Source organism: Lytechinus pictus, chromosome 16 (genome assembly GCF_037042905.1).
Source record: "Lytechinus pictus isolate F3 Inbred chromosome 16, Lp3.0, whole genome shotgun sequence".
In the NCBI taxonomy this organism is placed as follows: domain Eukaryota; kingdom Metazoa; phylum Echinodermata; class Echinoidea; order Temnopleuroida; family Toxopneustidae; genus Lytechinus; species Lytechinus pictus.
The window spans coordinates 5,598,006-5,617,061 of NC_087260.1; the positions used below are offsets into that span (position 1 = coordinate 5,598,006).

Sequence of the window (19,056 nt, forward strand, 5' to 3'; positions counted from 1 at the left end):
AACTTCCGGGGGGACCACTTCCATTGATGAGTGGATACCAGGCACGACCATGAGGTTTCGAAAAGTACCCTAAACAAGGGAAGCAATTCTTTTCCAGATTATGAAAATACATCTCTTAACAAGTATTTGGCTTGTGAAACCCTACAAGTATTGGATATATATCCCTTTTTTCAGCATTTTAAACATCGTTTTGACACCCTAATTACGTTACATAGGCCTATAAGTAACGTACCTGCCCAATCTGTCCCCTTTAACGCGTGTTCGCTCCTGGTATCCACTAATCAATGGAAGTGGGCCCCCCGGGCGGCCTCTCGAGCTCTAGGAGGAGTCAAATGTGGCTTTGGAAAGTCGTCCTCAATCGGATATATCGCTGTTACCATAGTAGCAACCAGAATTTTGCACACGAAACGCATATTGAATGTTTCCGTCGCAGATGCGAAACGAAAACAATAATCTCATGTCACACAATTTGCATTGCAGGACAGAGTTTTACGACCATGATGACGGGCCCAAAAAGTCTCTTCCAAAATCAACTACCGTCGTAAATAAGCGTGCGCGTCCTCAAACGAAAGGTCGGGATTATCGGTTGTAACACGCCCCACAAAGACACAAACCCTACCAGAAGTAGGCCTACGCCACTGTCAGTACACTTTATTGGATGTCAAATTTGACGAATCTTGGAAAATAAGCGTCGAACCATAATATCACACCACAGTTTGAACAACAAAAACAAAACCAAACAATTTTAGAGCATTGTTATAATTATTATTTTACTTATTTATTTATTCCTGGAATAAGACTACACAATTACTCAAAATCGGCTCTCGCTCCGCAGAGTACGCAGCACTGATCTCTCCTCTAAGAGGAGAGATCAGTGGTACGCAGTAGGTCTATGCACGTACGTATAGTGGCTGTTCTAATAAGCGACCACAGCCCCACATTAATCGCTCTGCGTGGAACATTACAATGACAAATCTAGACTCATTATTTTGTTATTAAGGCATTATAATTAATACAGGAAACGCAAATAGAGATGAATAACCAAGCAATATCTCAAACCAGTTGAACAGTTATCAAGAAAACAGACAACATGTTAGAAAAATCAACTGAAAGAAACTGCAATCTCGATATAGCACTCCGTTGCCGCCCGCAGTACACTCTCTGAGCTCGAAAAAATTCTAAGTCCTGAACATGACTCTGAGTAAATTGACTTCAAGTCGGTTGACTCAGGGTCAACTTTCAGGTGTGTATCTCCATTGCTGCGTATAGCTATATATATATATATATATATATATATATATATATATATATATATATATATATATATATATATACATATATATATATATATATAGTGTGTGAAAGAAATTGATGAAGAGAACAATGGTAGGCGTAGCTTAAATCAAGGTTCCCCAGAGCTATCTACCCTTTTTGGAAAAATTGGTGATGCCGAAAAAATGTCTCTGCCGGGAATCGAACCCGGGCCCCCAGCTTGAACGCCGGTGCTTTAACCACTAGTCCACAGAGACAGGTTAGTGGCTAGGGCGACCCCGATCCAATTGACCGTCAGATAGACAGATTTTCGACACCATACCAATTATAATTTCCTTTGTCGGTATATATATATATATACATACATACATATACATATATAGAGAGAGAGAGGGGGAGGGAGGGAGAGAGAGAGAGAGAGCCTTTTGCGTTTATTCTTCACGCTAGACCTGTTATGGTATAGTGCCAAAAATGAGGGCTTGTGCCATCATCACATCGGGTTGTCGGGCCGGGTCGGGCAATCTCGTAACGCGACCATTCGAGAAAAAGCCCCCCTTATTCTCGAAATGTCGGGTAAATCGTGTGATGAAAACCGAAATTTTTAACTGATGCGCCTTGACAAGAGACTAATGATTTATCCGAACGTTTGGGAAATGAGTCTGTGCCATTTGCATGCACACCCACAGCACACAGTAACACACACGCACACACCCACATCCTCTCTCGTCTGTAGGAACAGCCCATTGTTTTTTCCACAGTGCATAATGCAGAATCTGAAATAGTGAGTCTACACTCACTCAAGTACTATGGCTGCTTCTTCTTAAACGTTTGGGCCCGTATTCTGAAGTCCGGTTTAACTTAGACTATGGTCTAACTTTGTGCTAAAATTATGGAAAGCCAGGAAAGTCAAAATGTTCCTTACATTGTATGTTTCTTATATATTTAATATGTTCTTTTCTAGCTCGTGAATGGTGAAGAAAACTCTGTTATTTATCCTTCCGAAACAATGAAGAATGATTTGAGAGAAAAATGAGCTGACATATTGACATGCTACTGTTAGATATTTATGCCACTATTGGCTATCCATAGTTAAACCACAACTTTAAACCCGAGTTTAAATTAAACCCGACTTCAGAATACGGGCCTTGGAGTCTATTCTTCACTCCAGCAATGGGATAATTGGTTAAAGGTCAAGTCCACCCCAGGAAAATGCTGACTTGAATAAATAGAAAAAAATCAAACTAGCATAGTGCTGAAAATTTCATCAAAATCGGATGTAAAATAAGAAAGTTATGACATTTTAAAGTTTCGCTTATTTTTCACAAAACAGTGATATGCACAACTAGGTGAGTCAGTCGAAGATGTCCATCACTCACTTTTTCTTTTGTTTTTTATTGTTTGAATTATGCAATTATTGTATAATTCAAACAATAAAAAACAAAAGAAATAGTGAGTGATGGACATCATCAACTGACTCACCTAGTTGTGTTTCATTTTTATAGATTTGACAATAAGGACCAACTTGAATGAACCATATAGTATTAAACACTGCTAATTCCACATGTTCAGTGAGGAATTAATTGTTGTATCACTAGACAATGAGAAAATTTGAATATTTCATATTTCATATAATAAAATACAAAAGAAATAGTGAGTGGATGACGTCATAGTCTCCTCATTTGCATACCAGCCAGGATGTGCATATAACTGTTTTGTGAAATTAAGCGAAACTTTAAAATGTCGTAACTTTCTTATTATACATCCGATTTTGATGAAATTTTCAGTGTTATGCTGGTTGGATTTTTCTCTTTTTATTCAAATCAACTTCTTGTTGGGGTGGACTTGTCCTTTAAAGTATCAAATTTGAACCTGTGCTTGCGGACTACGTCTTCTCTACCGTCCTTTTTTTTTCACACAGGTACCCACTGGTGGCACTCTCACGCTGGCCTCCACCGTGCCGACGGGATATTTGGTTCGGTAATTGTTCGGCAATCACCGGAATCCGATCCCCACCGAACGTTGTACGAGCATGATGATCCACACCACGTGATTATTATCAATGAATGGTCAAAGGCCACCGCCACGACGATTTCTACTGCTGGACAGAGCGGTGTAGAGATTGATCTAAATGATGGAATATTGATAAACGGAAGAGGTATGTTGCTCTTTGTGCATTATCTATTAAAAAAAAGAGAGAGATTGGAAAAGTGGTCGCCCCCTCCAACAACATAACAACATAGATCATCGAAATATTTTAGAAATGAAATCCGGTGCGATGAAGGGATATCATAGCTTTTTTTTTACTTTTGTCTATTCCGGAGCGCTGGAGCAATAGACAAATTAAGGTAAAGCACAATATATTCCCGCCGTGTGTCCCACATTAGAGAGTTTTCGCATTTTTAATACTACGGAGCCGCTCTCTGCAATGCACCAAATCCTTGAAGATGCAAGTTAAATCACAATGGAGAGATGAGCTAGAGGCTTTCCTCGAAAGTTGGTGGACCGGGACAGCAGATCATCCGAAGATTTGCGTCGGACGAACAATTGCAAATATGTCGTCGACGAGAGTCAAGAGACTACGCTGCTGTCCTGGTCCACCAACTTTCGACAAAAGCCTCTCAGCTTTCCATTGTGATTTGACTTGCATTTTCAAAGGAATTTGTGCGTTCCAGAGAGCGGTTCCGTAGTAAAATGTGAAAACTCTCTAATAACAAAGTCTTCTGAGGAGATTAATACAACCACTGACACACTACTCTGATTGGACATTCAGGCAGTCAGACTATAGTAGGTCCATGATATAACTCGTGTCAGTGTATGGGATGAAATTAATTTTTATATTTCACTTTTTTGAAGTACCAAAATAATGTTTTTCGGGCGCAATTTTTTCAGGCTTTCATTCTTGTAGCATATCACATTCAAATGTGGTGAGCGGTACTTGCAGCGCAGGTTTCATTAAACTCAAATCAATGTTAAACATATGCCTTTAACAGTTTGAGTCGCATCTTCAAATGTCCCTTATGTAAACACACTGTGAGACATACAGAGTGATACACCGTGAACATACTTTGCAACCAGGTGAACACACTGTGGCACACTGTGATGAACACTACACTCTGAACCCACTGTGGTACACAGTGAACATTACACTATGAACCCACTGTGGAACACTGTAAACACTACACCATGAACCCACTGTGGAACACTCTGTGGTACAAATTGTGAACACTACACTATGAACCCACTGTGGTACACACTGTGAACACTGCAATCTGAACCCACTGTGGAACAATGTGAACACTACACTATGAACTCACTGTGGAACACTGTGGTACACACTGTGAGACACACTATGGGACACTGTGAACACTACACTATGAACCCACTGTGGAACACTGTGAACACTACACTATGAACTCACTGTGGACCACTATGAACTCACTGTGGAACACTGTGGTACACACTTTGAGACACTGTGAACACTACACTATGAACCCACTGTGATACACACTGTAGCACACTGTGAACACTACACTATGAACCCACTGTGGAACACTGTAAACACATTGTGGGATACATTGTGGCACTGTGTTCTTTCCAACAGGACTAATTGATTTCACATCAAAAGAACCAACATGAGGAGATTATGGAGATAAAGACACACAATGGTTGAAGCATGAAATGTATGTTTCCTACGTATTGTGATATTATCAAAATACATTTTCTTTTCTTAGGAACAAATCAACAACTCAAAAACTCTGAAAACATCACTGCATCAGTCGATCATCATGTTGTGTATGTCCTTCCAGGCATGACGTATCGCTTCCGGGTTATAAGTGCGGCCAGTGACATTTGCCCGTTGACTATCTCTGTTGATAATCATCGGTTGAAGGTGATAGCAATGGATGGCGCCCCAGTGAATCCAGTCGATGTTGACATGATCACCGTCTTTTCTGGAGAGAGATATGATTTTGTCCTAAATGCTGACCAGGAGACTACTAATTATTGGATACGGGTTGCTGGCGAGATGACTTGTGTACAACATCAGGTTATTTTCTTCCTTTTTCAAAAATAACTTTTTTTTTTAAAACTAAACTCACCGTTAAATGTCAAGTCCACCTCAGAAAAAAATGTGGATTTGGAACAATAGAGAAAAATCAAACAAGTATAACGCTGAAAATGTCATAAAAATCGGATGTACAATAAGAAAGTTATGACATTTTAAAGTTTGCTTTTTTGCACAAAACAGTTATATGCACATTTCGGTTCCACTATACACTTTAACATTTAAATTTGTACAGATTTGACCATAATGACCGACTAGACTAAACCACAAAATGTTTAAACAATGGTAATTAACGTTTTCAGGGAGGAATTAAAAAAATTATTACATGACAATGTAGAGAAAATTAAAATCTTTTCATATTTCATATAAGGAAATACAAAATAATGAGTGGATGATGTCATCCATTCCCCCATTTGCATGCCGACTAGGATGTACTCATAACTGTTTTGTGAAATTAAGCGAAAGTTTAAAATGTCATAACTTTCTTATTTTTCATCCGATTTTGATGAAATTCAGGAAAGCGTTTGATCATCATTATTGTTGTCCGACAGCTTTCCTTGATATTGCCTGGCTGGGAAGTACTGTTGCTACAATGATTGCTGTCGGATAAGACATAACGTTTCGCATGAAACATCCGTTAAGTCATTTAAAAAAAAAGCTCGCCAGGTTTACGGTTTAACCACGTGATTCAGAGGTCCGTGATTCGATATCTGGGTTACACGTCCTTGATAATGACCTTGAAGTTTGGTCCCAGACGTCACTAGTCATAATCTGATTGACACACGTAGTGCCTTTATATAAATCAAAACACACCCACACACACCCTCATGATCACCCTCACACAAAATCCACACATCAGGATCTTCAAGGTGCTGCAATAGGGAGTTTCACACCGCGATGCAGAACGGAATGATTCAAGAACATAGAAAATGTATTGTCAAATGCCGGCCCATTATAACAAAGAGCATCCAACAAATCTTTGTCGAAAATTTGTTAATTTCATTTGCAGTTTCGTCTTGGATCCTGGACAAACGACATGTCTGCAATTTTTCGTTATCTCCGAAACTTAGCACGAAACTGCTGTTCCGGTTCACGAATGAATGTTCGACAAAGACCTCTCAGCTGCTCTTTGTCATTTTGACGGACATTTTCAATACCTTACCGTGTTATTGGATCCCTTCTGCGTCGCGATGGCAAGACTTCCCAATAATCATTGACCGTATTCTGCAAAATTACACATCCTGCTAATCATGCAATACAAGGAATTGTTATCGTTTCTTTTCATCTTTTCATCTTTGAGTTGAGAAATTCTGATCCTCTTTGCCGTATACCTTGCCGTACTTCTAGGTACCAAAATTCATTCCTACCTCAAGCAGTAAAGATAATCAATGATTTGAAGCTTGTTTGATTTCACTTCTAACTTGTATCTTTTGTTGATGAACAGTACTTTTATTTTTCTCTCTCCTCTTTTCTGTCTTTTTTTTCTATTCTTTTCTGTTCTGTCTTCTGTTATTCTTTCTTTTCTCTCTCCTCTCTTGGATTTCTCTGTCCCCTCCTCCTTGCTTCTCCTCCTTTCTCTTTCTTCTCTCCCCTCCTCTTTCTCTCTCTCCCCTTTCCTCCCTCTCTTTCCTTTTCCTTTTTTTTTTTTTTTTTTCTTTTTTTTTTTCTTTCTCTTTTTCCTCTCTTCCCTTCTTTTCTCTCTCCTCTCTTGGAATTCTCTGCCCCTCTTTGCTTCTTCCCCTTTTGTCTATCCTCTCTCTCCTTTCTCCCCTCCTCTCCTTCATCTTTCTTTTTCCCTCTCTTTCTCCCCTTCCTCTTCTTCCTTTTCTTTCTGCCTTTTCTCTCCTACCTTTCCTCAGCCATTTTTTTTTTTTTTTTTTTTTTTTTTTTTGGGGTACTGTTTCAGGTTTTGAATTTTAGATGGTTTGCAATTTATCTACTCATGTGCAATATCAACACTGCTTCGACTTCCTTCGGGAGTCTACATGTATTTCCTCAGCTCTACTTTTCCCTTTTTGTGCTCGTTTCGATTCAACTACTACTTTATTTACTTGTTACCATTGTTAAATGTCTTGTATTGCATAATTAGTTTTTTTTCTGAAGGTTGCCTCCTATTCTCTTTCAAATTCCACCTCTTGCTTTCCCTTCTCTTTGTTTTATCCCAATTTCTTTCCCTTCTCCCACCTCTTTTCTCTTCTCTCTCTTTCTTCTTAATCTTTCATTCCTCTTTTGTCTTCCTCGGTGACACTTTGTAGTACTTATGGCCTTTTGTATTTATTTAAGATACATTTCTTTTTCATTTATATGAATTTGTATTGTATTTAATATTTATTTATAATGTTTACATTATATTTTGATATGATTCTATTTGTATGTAAACATTCACTTATTTCAGTCTTTGACTGCTTGTGATTGTATTTTGATAGTTTTTATTGCAATAAAATCCAATATATATATATATCTTTGCAGGAGCTTGGCATTTTGCGCTATGCAGGTACACCTTCCGGTACCAGACCAAAGAGTGATAAGAATCTTAGAGCACAAGGCAAGGTTCTCAATTCACTGACGTCACTCCGTGGTCCTGATACGGTAATTGTGGCCGATCTCGTCGACGCAGGTAGACTAAGTCTGTTTTGTATATTCGTTTTTCGTCCTTTAATAGCGTGTACGGACCTTCTTCTTGAGGTTTGCCGGGGACTGGCAAGTGCAATACACCGGGTGAACACCCTACTCTTTGACGTATGATAAATATGGCATACGAGTGAACAATCAACATGAGATTATAATATTGAGACTGATGAGAGACGATGCAACTGGATGTTAATCAGTCTGATTCTATCAAGTTGAAATAGACTATGGCCCTGATAATCTCTGGTCCTTTTCCGTTAACAGAACTGCCAACTGTATACATTGATTTTCAATACTTAGTACTGACAAATGAGAAGAATACTGATGTTTCATGTTAAATACTTATTTTTAAAGTTTAGGTTTATGTGTTGCCCAAAGGTATTTTTTGAAAATACTGATTTCCTCACCAAAAAAAGTGATTTTTAGCTTAAAGATACTGCAATATTCTTTTCAGGTTAGCAGCTCTGCATAACGCCTATTTACAATGGCCTGTATTCTGAAGTCGGGTTTAAGTTAAACTCATCTTTAAAGTTGTGGTTTAAGTATGGGAAGCCAATAGTATCAAATTTGTTATTAAGTTGTATGTTTCTTATGTTTAATGTGCTCTTTCCTGATTCATCGATGGTGAAGCCAATAATCTTGTTATACTTCCTAGACAATTATGAATGAATTCAGAGCCAAATGAGCTGAAGTATGATATCTCTACTGTTAGTGATTTATGTAACAATTGGCTCGCCTTACTGAAACCACAACTTTAAACCTGAGTTTAAGTTAAACCCGACTTCAGAATACGGGCCAATGAGTTGAAATAATTATTATAGACTCCGTTCCTGTTCCAGACTTTGTAGTGGATCGGTCCTTAAATGGCCTTTTGTAATTGTAAGAGAACGAATCTGTCCCAAATTGGCATTCTTGCACTTGTTCTTAGAATGAATTACGTATTGTATGCCACGTATTACTCATCTTATTGGTAAGGTGTCTAATCAGGAGAATGTTCTGATGATTAAAGTTTCGGGCTGTCATTCAAATAGCCATGAACATGATGAATTTATTTCTAAATGTGATATTGTACATGTACTTTTTTCGTATCAATCAAAACAGTATCACCTTTAATTTATTCAATATAAAAACAAGGAGAAGTAAAATACTTCCAGGCTACTTGCTTTTTAGGACAAAGTACAGGACTAATTCATATAAAGAAAACTAGTTATAATTACAGAAAAACAGAATGACATGAGATATAATTCATTACATATATATTATATAATAATTAACCACTCTGTTATAACCCTTAAGCACAAAGTTTGAAACCAAACAGAAAAATAAAAGTTGTGGCACCGGAAACCCTCCGATCTTACAGGGGGGGTCATTGCATGTTTCCACACCAATTGGCACCCCCTCAAAGTAAATAGTACTATAGTCACATCAACGAAACCGATTCCTAACCGACCAAAGCCATTACTGTATAGAATGGCATTATCGGTCGGTTTGGAGTTGATGTCGTTGGTGTGAGGGTAGCATTGAAAACGGCTCGCTAATAATGTATTTTACTAAAAGAAAAGATACAAGATAAATCGGATTTGACCAAGGGACAAAGAAACCAAAAACGACGAGCATTAGTCCTACATTGTCGGACTTTTGAATCTTTGATTGTATTTTCAGAAGAAAAGCAGGATGACCTAAGCCACGCTGGTGTCACTCACTTCCTTGAACTGGCCGTCGTCCTTCGCAACGGGGCAAAATCCCTTTACCATCCTATCTTTTACCCCTACGAACGAGCTGGCCGCCCCGATACCTTCAGCGGTGACTCGAATCTTCCCGTCATCAACAACATTACCATGAAGATCCCTGGGGCGACCTTGCTTTCCAACTGGCAAGAAGTCGACGAGGCGCTCTGGTGCAACGAGGACTCGCTGCGGGCAGCGGGTAAAGACTGCTCACGAGAGGCATGCGAATGCCTACATCGGATAGACATCAAGTACAATAAGGTGAGCAGGGGCTGGGCGTTGTGGCGTGCGCCTGTAATCCAAGCTATGTGGGGAAGTTACAAATTGATGCAGAGGTTCTAGGTTCGAGCCCTGGTCACGTCTTTCGGATGGTGACGTTAAAGGTCGGTCCCAGACGTAAATAATCATATCTGATTGATACACGTCTGACAAAACTCAAATACACACCCACACACGGCAGATCCAGGATTTTCCAAAAGAGGGGGGGGGGGGCATTTTTTACAGGAAAGAAATTGACCAACAAAAATGATTCACTGCCAAATCGAGGTCATTTTGTTCAAGGAAAAATTTGACCAAAAAAAGTATCCTCCCTTGGACATTTTGCCCTAAAAAAATATTTTGTGCCTCTCAAATGGGGGGGGGGGGTGGTATGGGCTAGATGTGCACCTCACTGAATCCGCCACTGTAGGTTGTCATCAACATATTATCGTTCTCACATAGTATGGCCTAATATGATTTTGTGTAGGTAAACCATACACTGTAACAAGTACCAGGGTGTTCAATCTGACACCGTAGAGCCCGACCACACCATGAATTAACAATATTCAGCTTGAACACAACACCAAAGTGTTACAGATGGCCGCATAACACCGATGTATCAAAACAAAACTTGACGAAGGTAACGCGCATGCTCGCACCAAGAAAGGCACTCGTCAATTTGAATTCCTAGGAATTTTTCAACACTTTCTCCCATGTTTACACACCAACTGTCGCCAGTGAACTTTTTTCCGTTTTATTACATTTGTGTTATTTTTATTCAAAACGAAACTAAAACGCTGTGAAAGGAATATTTAGGTCTAGTCGGGAAAAGGCTATTAATGGGATACTCCAGTGAAAGTTTGAACGGCAATGGACAAACAATAAGAAATTTATGATTTTTAAAAGTTGTAAAAATTGGTAATCATTAACCTATGGATGCTTCAAATTAACTGCATTGGGGATGTCATTGTGATATAAGACAAGGACTACTCTTCCACTTACTTGAATTAATACAAATAAAAGGTTAAAATGTTATTTTACTACAAATTTTATTTTCAGTTAGGAAATGCTACATGTGTTATATTTTGATTGCTGCCCCAGGAGGATATGAATTTAGTGCAAAACAACAAATCCCCGATGATGATAAAGAACATGGCCTATTCGAAAGGTGAACCCCAAATTTACAAAGTCTTAGGGATCTCAATTTTAAAATGGCTTTTAAAATCGCTTGTCCAAATTTCTTTTACAATTTTTACCATCATGACCATTGTGTTTTACGTATATTTATCTTCTCTCACACACAACACGAGGCTGGATGCTCCTTTAACAGATATTTATCTTCTTCTGTCTTGATCAATATAGGTAGTAGAGCTGGTCTACATCAACAACGGACCTGGGATCCATCCAATGCATATACATGGTCACTATCTAGATATCGTAGGCATGGCTAAAATGGGGGACAATTTCACTACAGAGGAATTTAAACGGCTCGATGCTGAAGGTCTTTATCTAGCTTTGTATTTCTTATTCAAATACATTCGTAATTCCGAAGGTTCGGTTATTCCGAAGGTTCGTATTTCCGAAGGTTCGTAATTCCGAAGGATCGTTAATACGAAAACGAAATAAGGTTCGTAATTCCGAAGGTTCGTTAGTCCGAAATCGAATTGAGGTTCGTAATTCCGAAGATTCGTTAATCCGAAAACAAAATAAGGTTCGTTACGAAATTACGAACGTTCGGAACATCGAACCTTATTTTGTTTTCGGATTAAAGCACCTTCGGAACAACGAACCTTATTTCTTTTTCGGATTAACGAACCTTCGGAACAACGAATCTTATTTTGTTTTCGGATTATCGAACCTTCGGAATAACGAACCGTCGGAATAACGCCACAAATGTTCGGATTAACGAACCCTTTTTCGTTTTCGGATTAACGAACGTCGAGGTATAGGCAATTTACGTGGTTCGAAATTACGAACCTTCGGAATTAAGAACCTTCGGAATTACGAACCTTCGGAAATACGAAGTGTAACCAGTCTTTCGATGGGTATATAATCTAAGAATGGTCCTGGACATCGGTGTAAACCCGAGACGTCATACTATTCAAGTGGGGGGGGGTGGAATAATAGATCATCCCCCTCGACAATAGGGTCAGCACTTGGATTTACGCCAGTGGTCCTGGAACAAAAAGACAAAACAGAACAATGACACTTTGATTGTAATTCATGGAATCACTGAATAAAATGATTAATAAAACTCAAACTAATGTTACAGAGAGAAACAATGCATGATAAGAGAAGCTAATATCGTGACAACTGAAAAGTCATATGTATATAAGCCGAAATTTCATGGAAGTGTAAATGAAGGTAAATAAAGATTTCACAAGGAGAGGAGACAATAGAGGTTGAACAAAAAATTCAAATCTTTGCTTTTGAATGATCTGAATGTTTATTTTAAAGTATAAAGACTTGTTTTCTAAATGATTTTGATCCACTTTCAATAAATCTTGATATCAGAACATCATTAATCTTTATTGGTATTTTTGCAGAAGATCACCTAGATTTAAAGAGATGCCATAAAATAACGCTCTAATTTAGCACCTGAGGAGCTTGTAGTGTCTTTCAATTCAATTCAATTCAAATAAACATTTATTTTCTTCCATTTCAAAACATTTTTCCATAAACATTAATTCATACAAAAATCAAATTGTTACGAAATACATAAATATGTATATGTTGGGTTTAAAGAAGAAGGCGTATACCCTAAAAGCCGAGGCTTGTGGCGGGATACGCCTATATAGACAAAAATACAATACAATAAACAAAACAAAGGAAAGGGTAGAGAAAAGAAACTTGGGATTGCTGATTTGTAATTAGAAAATAAGCACTTCGAATTGAACTTACTATACAAGTTCTGAAAGTGCTAAATTTAGCACTTCATTTTTAATTTGAACTTTCTAGTAATACAATTTTGCATTTTAGTAGGCCTACTGAATATAGGACTGATAATCCACTTAACCTGGGTTTTAAGTCAATCACGTGATAAAGTCACCCGCGTTCATGGAACTTTTGTGTTTTTCCGGCCCCTTCAATTTCTTTAAATAGGCCTAAACGCGAAAAAATACACTTCCATATTAGATAATTTCATCCAAAAGCATGCGGTGAAATTGCTTTGTGACGTCACAACTAGTACCTTGCTAGAGCAAGGTACTTTACAAAACAATAATTTAGCATAGAGTAATTTACGAGAAGTAATTTACGAGACGAGTTTACATAATACGCTCGCTGTAAAACATGCATCCATTCACATCGGCTCAACTGTCTTTTTCTTTCAGGGAAAGCCTGATTTTTATTGAATTAAAAATATATATATACTTTATCTTTCTCTATACTAGAATGTAAAGAGTCCTAGATGTGGAATTTGAGGATTATGAACGTCTCTAGATTTTACCTAAAGAGACAAACTATCAGTTCCTCGGCGAGCTGGATGTTCTCGCTATCTCTCATCAGCTTCGCATCAGAAAATCGCTACATCCAGCTCACTTCGAAGTGATAGTTTGCCCATCATCAGACACCTTCAACAACAATGATTATTTTCTTATTAACAGGTCAAATCAGACGAAACCTGAAGAATCCGCCTCGTAAGGATACCATTATGATCCCAGCAGGGGGGTACGTGATAGGGAGATTCAGAGCTGATAACCCTGGCTGGTGGCTGATGCATTGTCATTTTGACACCCATTTTGCGGTGAGTTAACATAATCATGTAATAATAATTATAATAATAATAATGATGATAGTAATGATAATAGTAATAATAATAATCATCATCATCATCATTGGTCACTCAGGAATGGTGAAGAAGGGAATGGAAACCTGCATAACCAAGATCTCTCCTCACCTTTGGATGTACGACATTCAGAAGGCAGCTATCTTGGGTACAACCAGATTGTTAAGAAAGACTCTCGGACATTAGTAGTGTAAAGTTCCTAGTTGCACTTGAAATTACTTGGTGCTTTTTGTTAGAGCAAAGTTATTCAAGAAAAAATACGGACTTGATCCTGTTTACAGTAATAATAATAATAATAATAATGATTATAATAATAATAATAATGATGATAATGATAATAGTAATGATGATGACAATGATAATAATGATTATAATAATAATGATTACAATAATAATGATAATAATATAGGATATTTGTAAAGCGCACATGCCATATTGTTACGTAATCACGGCGCTCCTTATTACCCTGACTAAGCTAGGACCGATTCTATTGCCCACAGCTGTTTGAAATAAATACTACCTCCCGGTACCAGGGTTGGGCTAAATTACAAGGTAATTGATCAAAATACGTAATTAATTACATTTTTTGGGTAATTTTATTTGTAATTGAGGTTTGGAAAGGGAAAGTAATTGTAATTGTAAATTGAAAAAATGAAATTTAATTCAATTACTGTCAATTATTTTTAATTACATTAAATTACTTTAAAATAAACTTACTTAATTTCTTATTGAATTTCATGACTTTTTGTATGTCAACTGCTTCAGCATCAAAGAGAATATCAGGCAGAAGCCTAAACCTTCATCTTGTCAGTTTATCTGTAACTTAAAATTATGTTGAAATAGGTGGTACTACGCACAGAAAAAGAAATCGTTTCATTCATGACTTTTCGAGAAAGTAATTGAAATTGTAATTGACAAAAGTAATTGGTAATTGTTATTGAATAAAAAGTAATTTAATTGAAAAATAATTATAATTGAACATTTCTTCAATTACGTAATTGTAATTGAAAAAAATAATTGAGCCCAACCCTCCCCGGTGCCCATTTTCCTCACCTTGGTTGAGTGCAGCACATTCTATTCCACAGTGTTTTTTCTACTTACGCATATACCGAATCCTCCGAAATGAACTATACTAATGTTATTTTCCGATACATGCTGCTGTGATGTTTTTAATCTTATTGATGTTGATGATAACATGATGTATGATTTGTTCACTTTTCTTCATGCTTTGAGTATATTTTTGTATTATTTCAAATCAAGTATTGCTGCATTTATTTTTCGATTTTTATCTTTAATAAAGTTCTGTTCACGCTGCAAACGATCTCGAAAAAGAATGCAATTATTATTATTACTATTATTATTATTATTATCACCATCATCATCATTATTATTATCATTATTGTTGTTATTATTATTATTACTACTATTATTATCATCATCATTATTATCGTTCGATTCAATGCAATTTCATTTATTTGTATTCATTCAAATACAACACAACACAATGACGGGCATACAATAAATGATTAAAAACATCACGAGGATTCCTTCTATTGGCGATCATTTATTTTAATAAAAATCCAAAATCTCTAAATAATGTGTTGTTACAATTTCAATTATTCAACAAACATTTAAGATAAATATAAGCTTGTTGTGGGAAGCCCCTCTAAAGTATAATGATCATTATCAGGAACAATAGTAACATCATCATCATCATAATCACCACCACCACTACTTCCATCATCATCATCTTCGTCGTCGTCATCATCATCATTATCAATTACACCGTCACTGTCTTAGAAGCATCACTATTTCCACCATTGACTTCTCGATCATCATCATAGCCATCAATCATCATCATCACTACCACTACCACCATCATCATCCTCATGCATCATCATCACAGTCATCATCATCAGCAGCAGCATCATCACTACCGCAGCCACCACCATCATCATCATCATACATCATCATCACCGTCATCATCATCAGCAGCAGAATCATCACTACCGCCACCACCGCCATCATCATCATACATCATCATCACAGTCATCATCATCAGCAGCAGCGTAATCACTACCGCCACCACCACCACCACCATTGGCATCATACATCATCATCACAGTCATCATCACCGTCATCATCATCAGCAGCAGAATCATCACTACCACCACCACCATCATCATACATCATCATCACAGTCATCATCACCGTCATCCTCATCAGCAGCAGCGTAATCACTACCACCACCATCAGCATCATACATCATCATCACAGTCATCATCATCAGCAGCAGAATCATCACTACCGCCACCATCATCATCATACATCATCATCAGTCATCATCACCGTCATCCTCATCAGCAGCAGCGTCATCACCACCGCAACCACCATCGGCATCATACATCATCATCACAGTCATCATCACCGTCATCATCAGCAGCAGCAGAATCATCACTACCGCCACCACCACCATCATCATCATCATACATCATCATCATCATCGTCACCATCGTCATCATCATTCTCCTCATCATAATGATGACACAAGAGTCATCATTACCACCATCGTCATCATCAGTGGGTCTCGATCGTTTCATCTTCTCCTTCACCGTCCTCGATTGTCTGACTGATCTTCTCTACTTCATAAATCCCCGTAACTTTATTTTTGTGATTTTTTTTGTTGTTGTTTTCAGAATGGCTCTTTGGTAACGAGTCGTAATGGTATAGGCATTTCTTCATTTTATAAAGTTGCCCACTCCTCCCCCCCCCCCCCCCCCATTCCAACTATCCGAAAAAATATGCAACTTAACACTGAATAAATTGATGAATTAATAGACAGATTATTATAACAAGAAAAAAATCAAATAGATAAATATTATAGATGAATAGATAACTAAATTAATGAACAATATACAAACTCATGATCAATATCAAAATAATGGCCGTGATTATTTGTTTTATTTTCGTTTGCAGCTGGGTATGGCGATGGTGTTTCATGTTGAGGGACCACTTCCCACGTATCCAAACTCTATGCCTTCTTGCAACTGATATCCGTGACAAATGTGCTTTTCTACACCCGCAAAAACTTCCCTGACCCCGGGCTCTAGGTGGGGCTTAATTGTCATCGCTCGATGTATGCCCTTTGGGCAAAGGAGCCATCTCTGTTGATTGAATGCTACGATTCATATAACATATATTTTTTCTTGTTATTACTGGTATTGCTTGCATTGATTAGAGTGACACAAATAGGATTAATTGAAATTAATCTGTATTCTTGATCTTTAGTTTTGAAGAGATTCATACTATGTACTTAATGAACATTGAATAATTTTTGCTGATAGTTTCAGTGAGTCTAAGGTTCATAAGTCAGCACGAGTTAACATAAATAGTATCATTATTGATTGATTAGTTAACCAATTTGTGTATAACTTTGTTTCATATATTTTACATAATATATGACGTCACAAATCAGAAACTTGAAATTATAATAACTACCTCAATCTTTGACGTGTGTCTGTCTGATCAGAGTTCCCGACCAGAGGCACCGAAAGCAATTATTAGAAAAGCCTGTTCCTAATGTATCTGACTAGTAAGTTTATAGTTAGATAGGAATGTTTTGTCTACAATCTGCAAGACAAATCCAATGAAGAACATGTTACCGCCCTCTCACACGGTATCAAAATCGTAATTTTAATGATGATTCCAGTGAAAAATAACTGTAATGACGAAGTTTTAGCACGTGTGAAAGCAAACTAGAATCACAAACGCTAATCCCAATCACGAATTCAAATTCTACTCCAGAGGTGAATTCCAGGTAAGTTTCAAACAAATTACAGTACGAATTTTACGTCTGAAAGGCTTGACCTCGAAAACATCTTTAGGGGGGCGGAGCTTACGTGACCTTTCAAGCACTTCCGTAGATTATACAATTGTCATGCACTCATTGTAATTTTTGATTGCGATGCAGTGCTTTGATTGACAAGTCACCAAGGACACAATACCGAATTCAAATCACAGTTTTCGAGTGAACGTGTGAATGGTATGATGATTCTAAAGACGAATTGCATTTATCATTACAATGATGATTCAAGATTCTCGTGCGAAAAGGCCCTACATATTTCATATTTTTATATTTTATGTTATTACGGGGAAAGGCAGAAATAAATGTTGCAATACTTATTGAAATATCATTTGAAAATACTCGACTAGCCGCATGTGGCCACAACTGCGACATGACAAATAGATATATTCCCTTAAACTAAAAAAAAAACTTACATCCGGTCCCTAAATTGAGAGATTTGCTTAGTTACAGTTGTGGGTTGATTGGTTTGACGATTTTTTTACTGTTTCATTTGATTTATTGTATTTTGAGTTGCGCTTATTTTTCCCCTTGTTATGTAATGTACTTTGTATGGATTAGTTTTTTATGTATTATGTTTTTTATTGTCTATATGTCACGGTGCACTCGTCACAAGCAATGCTTACAGAGTTGCAACCTCCATTGTATTGTTAAATTTTAGAAATTGTATTAATGCTTTTATCTTTGGAAATAAATGTTGTTCAATTGAAAACTAATCTTTTTTTGTGTGTGTGTAATGTGGAAGTGTGTGGAATTTTATAAAAATGTTGATTTAAAAAATTGTTAAATTCTGAGGGTTTTCACATTTTGAAACTCTTGTCATACATTATTCCAACCAATTTCAGGACATTATAAGGCTTTGAGATATGTTTCGTCATGTATTTAATATCCACATTTTGTGATCAAATAAAATTGGAAATATTCGCAATTATCTATTTTCAACATATATCATTTTTTTAAAGTTTTCCCATGAAATTGCCGGCATCGCAGGTCGCCACCAAAGCCGTGCACCTGTGAATTCTTTTGTATTTCTTTAGAAATTCGAAAGCTACATGAATTAATTTGCATTTGGTTGTCACTCCATCTTTTTTACCCCCATGGTTTTAGCATGACTAGTCTCGCAATGTATGAGAACTTTTTTTTATTGATTTCAATGATGATAAGTACTTGATCTTATAGAGCACTTTTCATGAAATTCATAACAAAACGCTAAGGTACAAACAAAAATGAATTATAAATTATTAAACGAACAATAAAAGATCAAAGTATGTAATTGGAGCTATCTTGAATGTGTTTTTTTTCCATTAGATAAGGCATTAATTTTGATCTGAATAATGTGATATTAGGGATAAAACTAGTGGAAGCTGGAGAAATCCACAGAAGTGGGGCAGATAATTTTCTTTTACTTTTTTGACAGTTAAGACATTTTGATTTGCAGAACGAAAGGACCTCCTCGGTG

At 37.1% G+C, this 19,056-nt stretch overlaps 1 protein-coding gene across 1 annotated transcript; it reads left to right on the plus strand.

The window, feature by feature from the left end:
• Positions 1-1,838: 1,838 nt before the first annotated feature.
• LOC129278960 (uncharacterized) lies at positions 1,839-18,313 on the plus strand. The gene is made up of 8 exons (XM_054915084.2): positions 1,839-1,845; positions 3,191-3,427; positions 5,004-5,317; positions 7,805-7,952; positions 9,626-9,951; positions 11,311-11,449; positions 13,554-13,693; positions 16,712-18,313. The coding sequence occupies exons 1-8, from the start codon at positions 1,839-1,841 to the stop codon at positions 16,784-16,786; spliced, it is 1,386 nt and encodes a 461-aa protein (XP_054771059.2). The 3' UTR covers positions 16,787-18,313.
• The last annotated feature ends 743 nt before the right edge of the window (positions 18,314-19,056 follow it).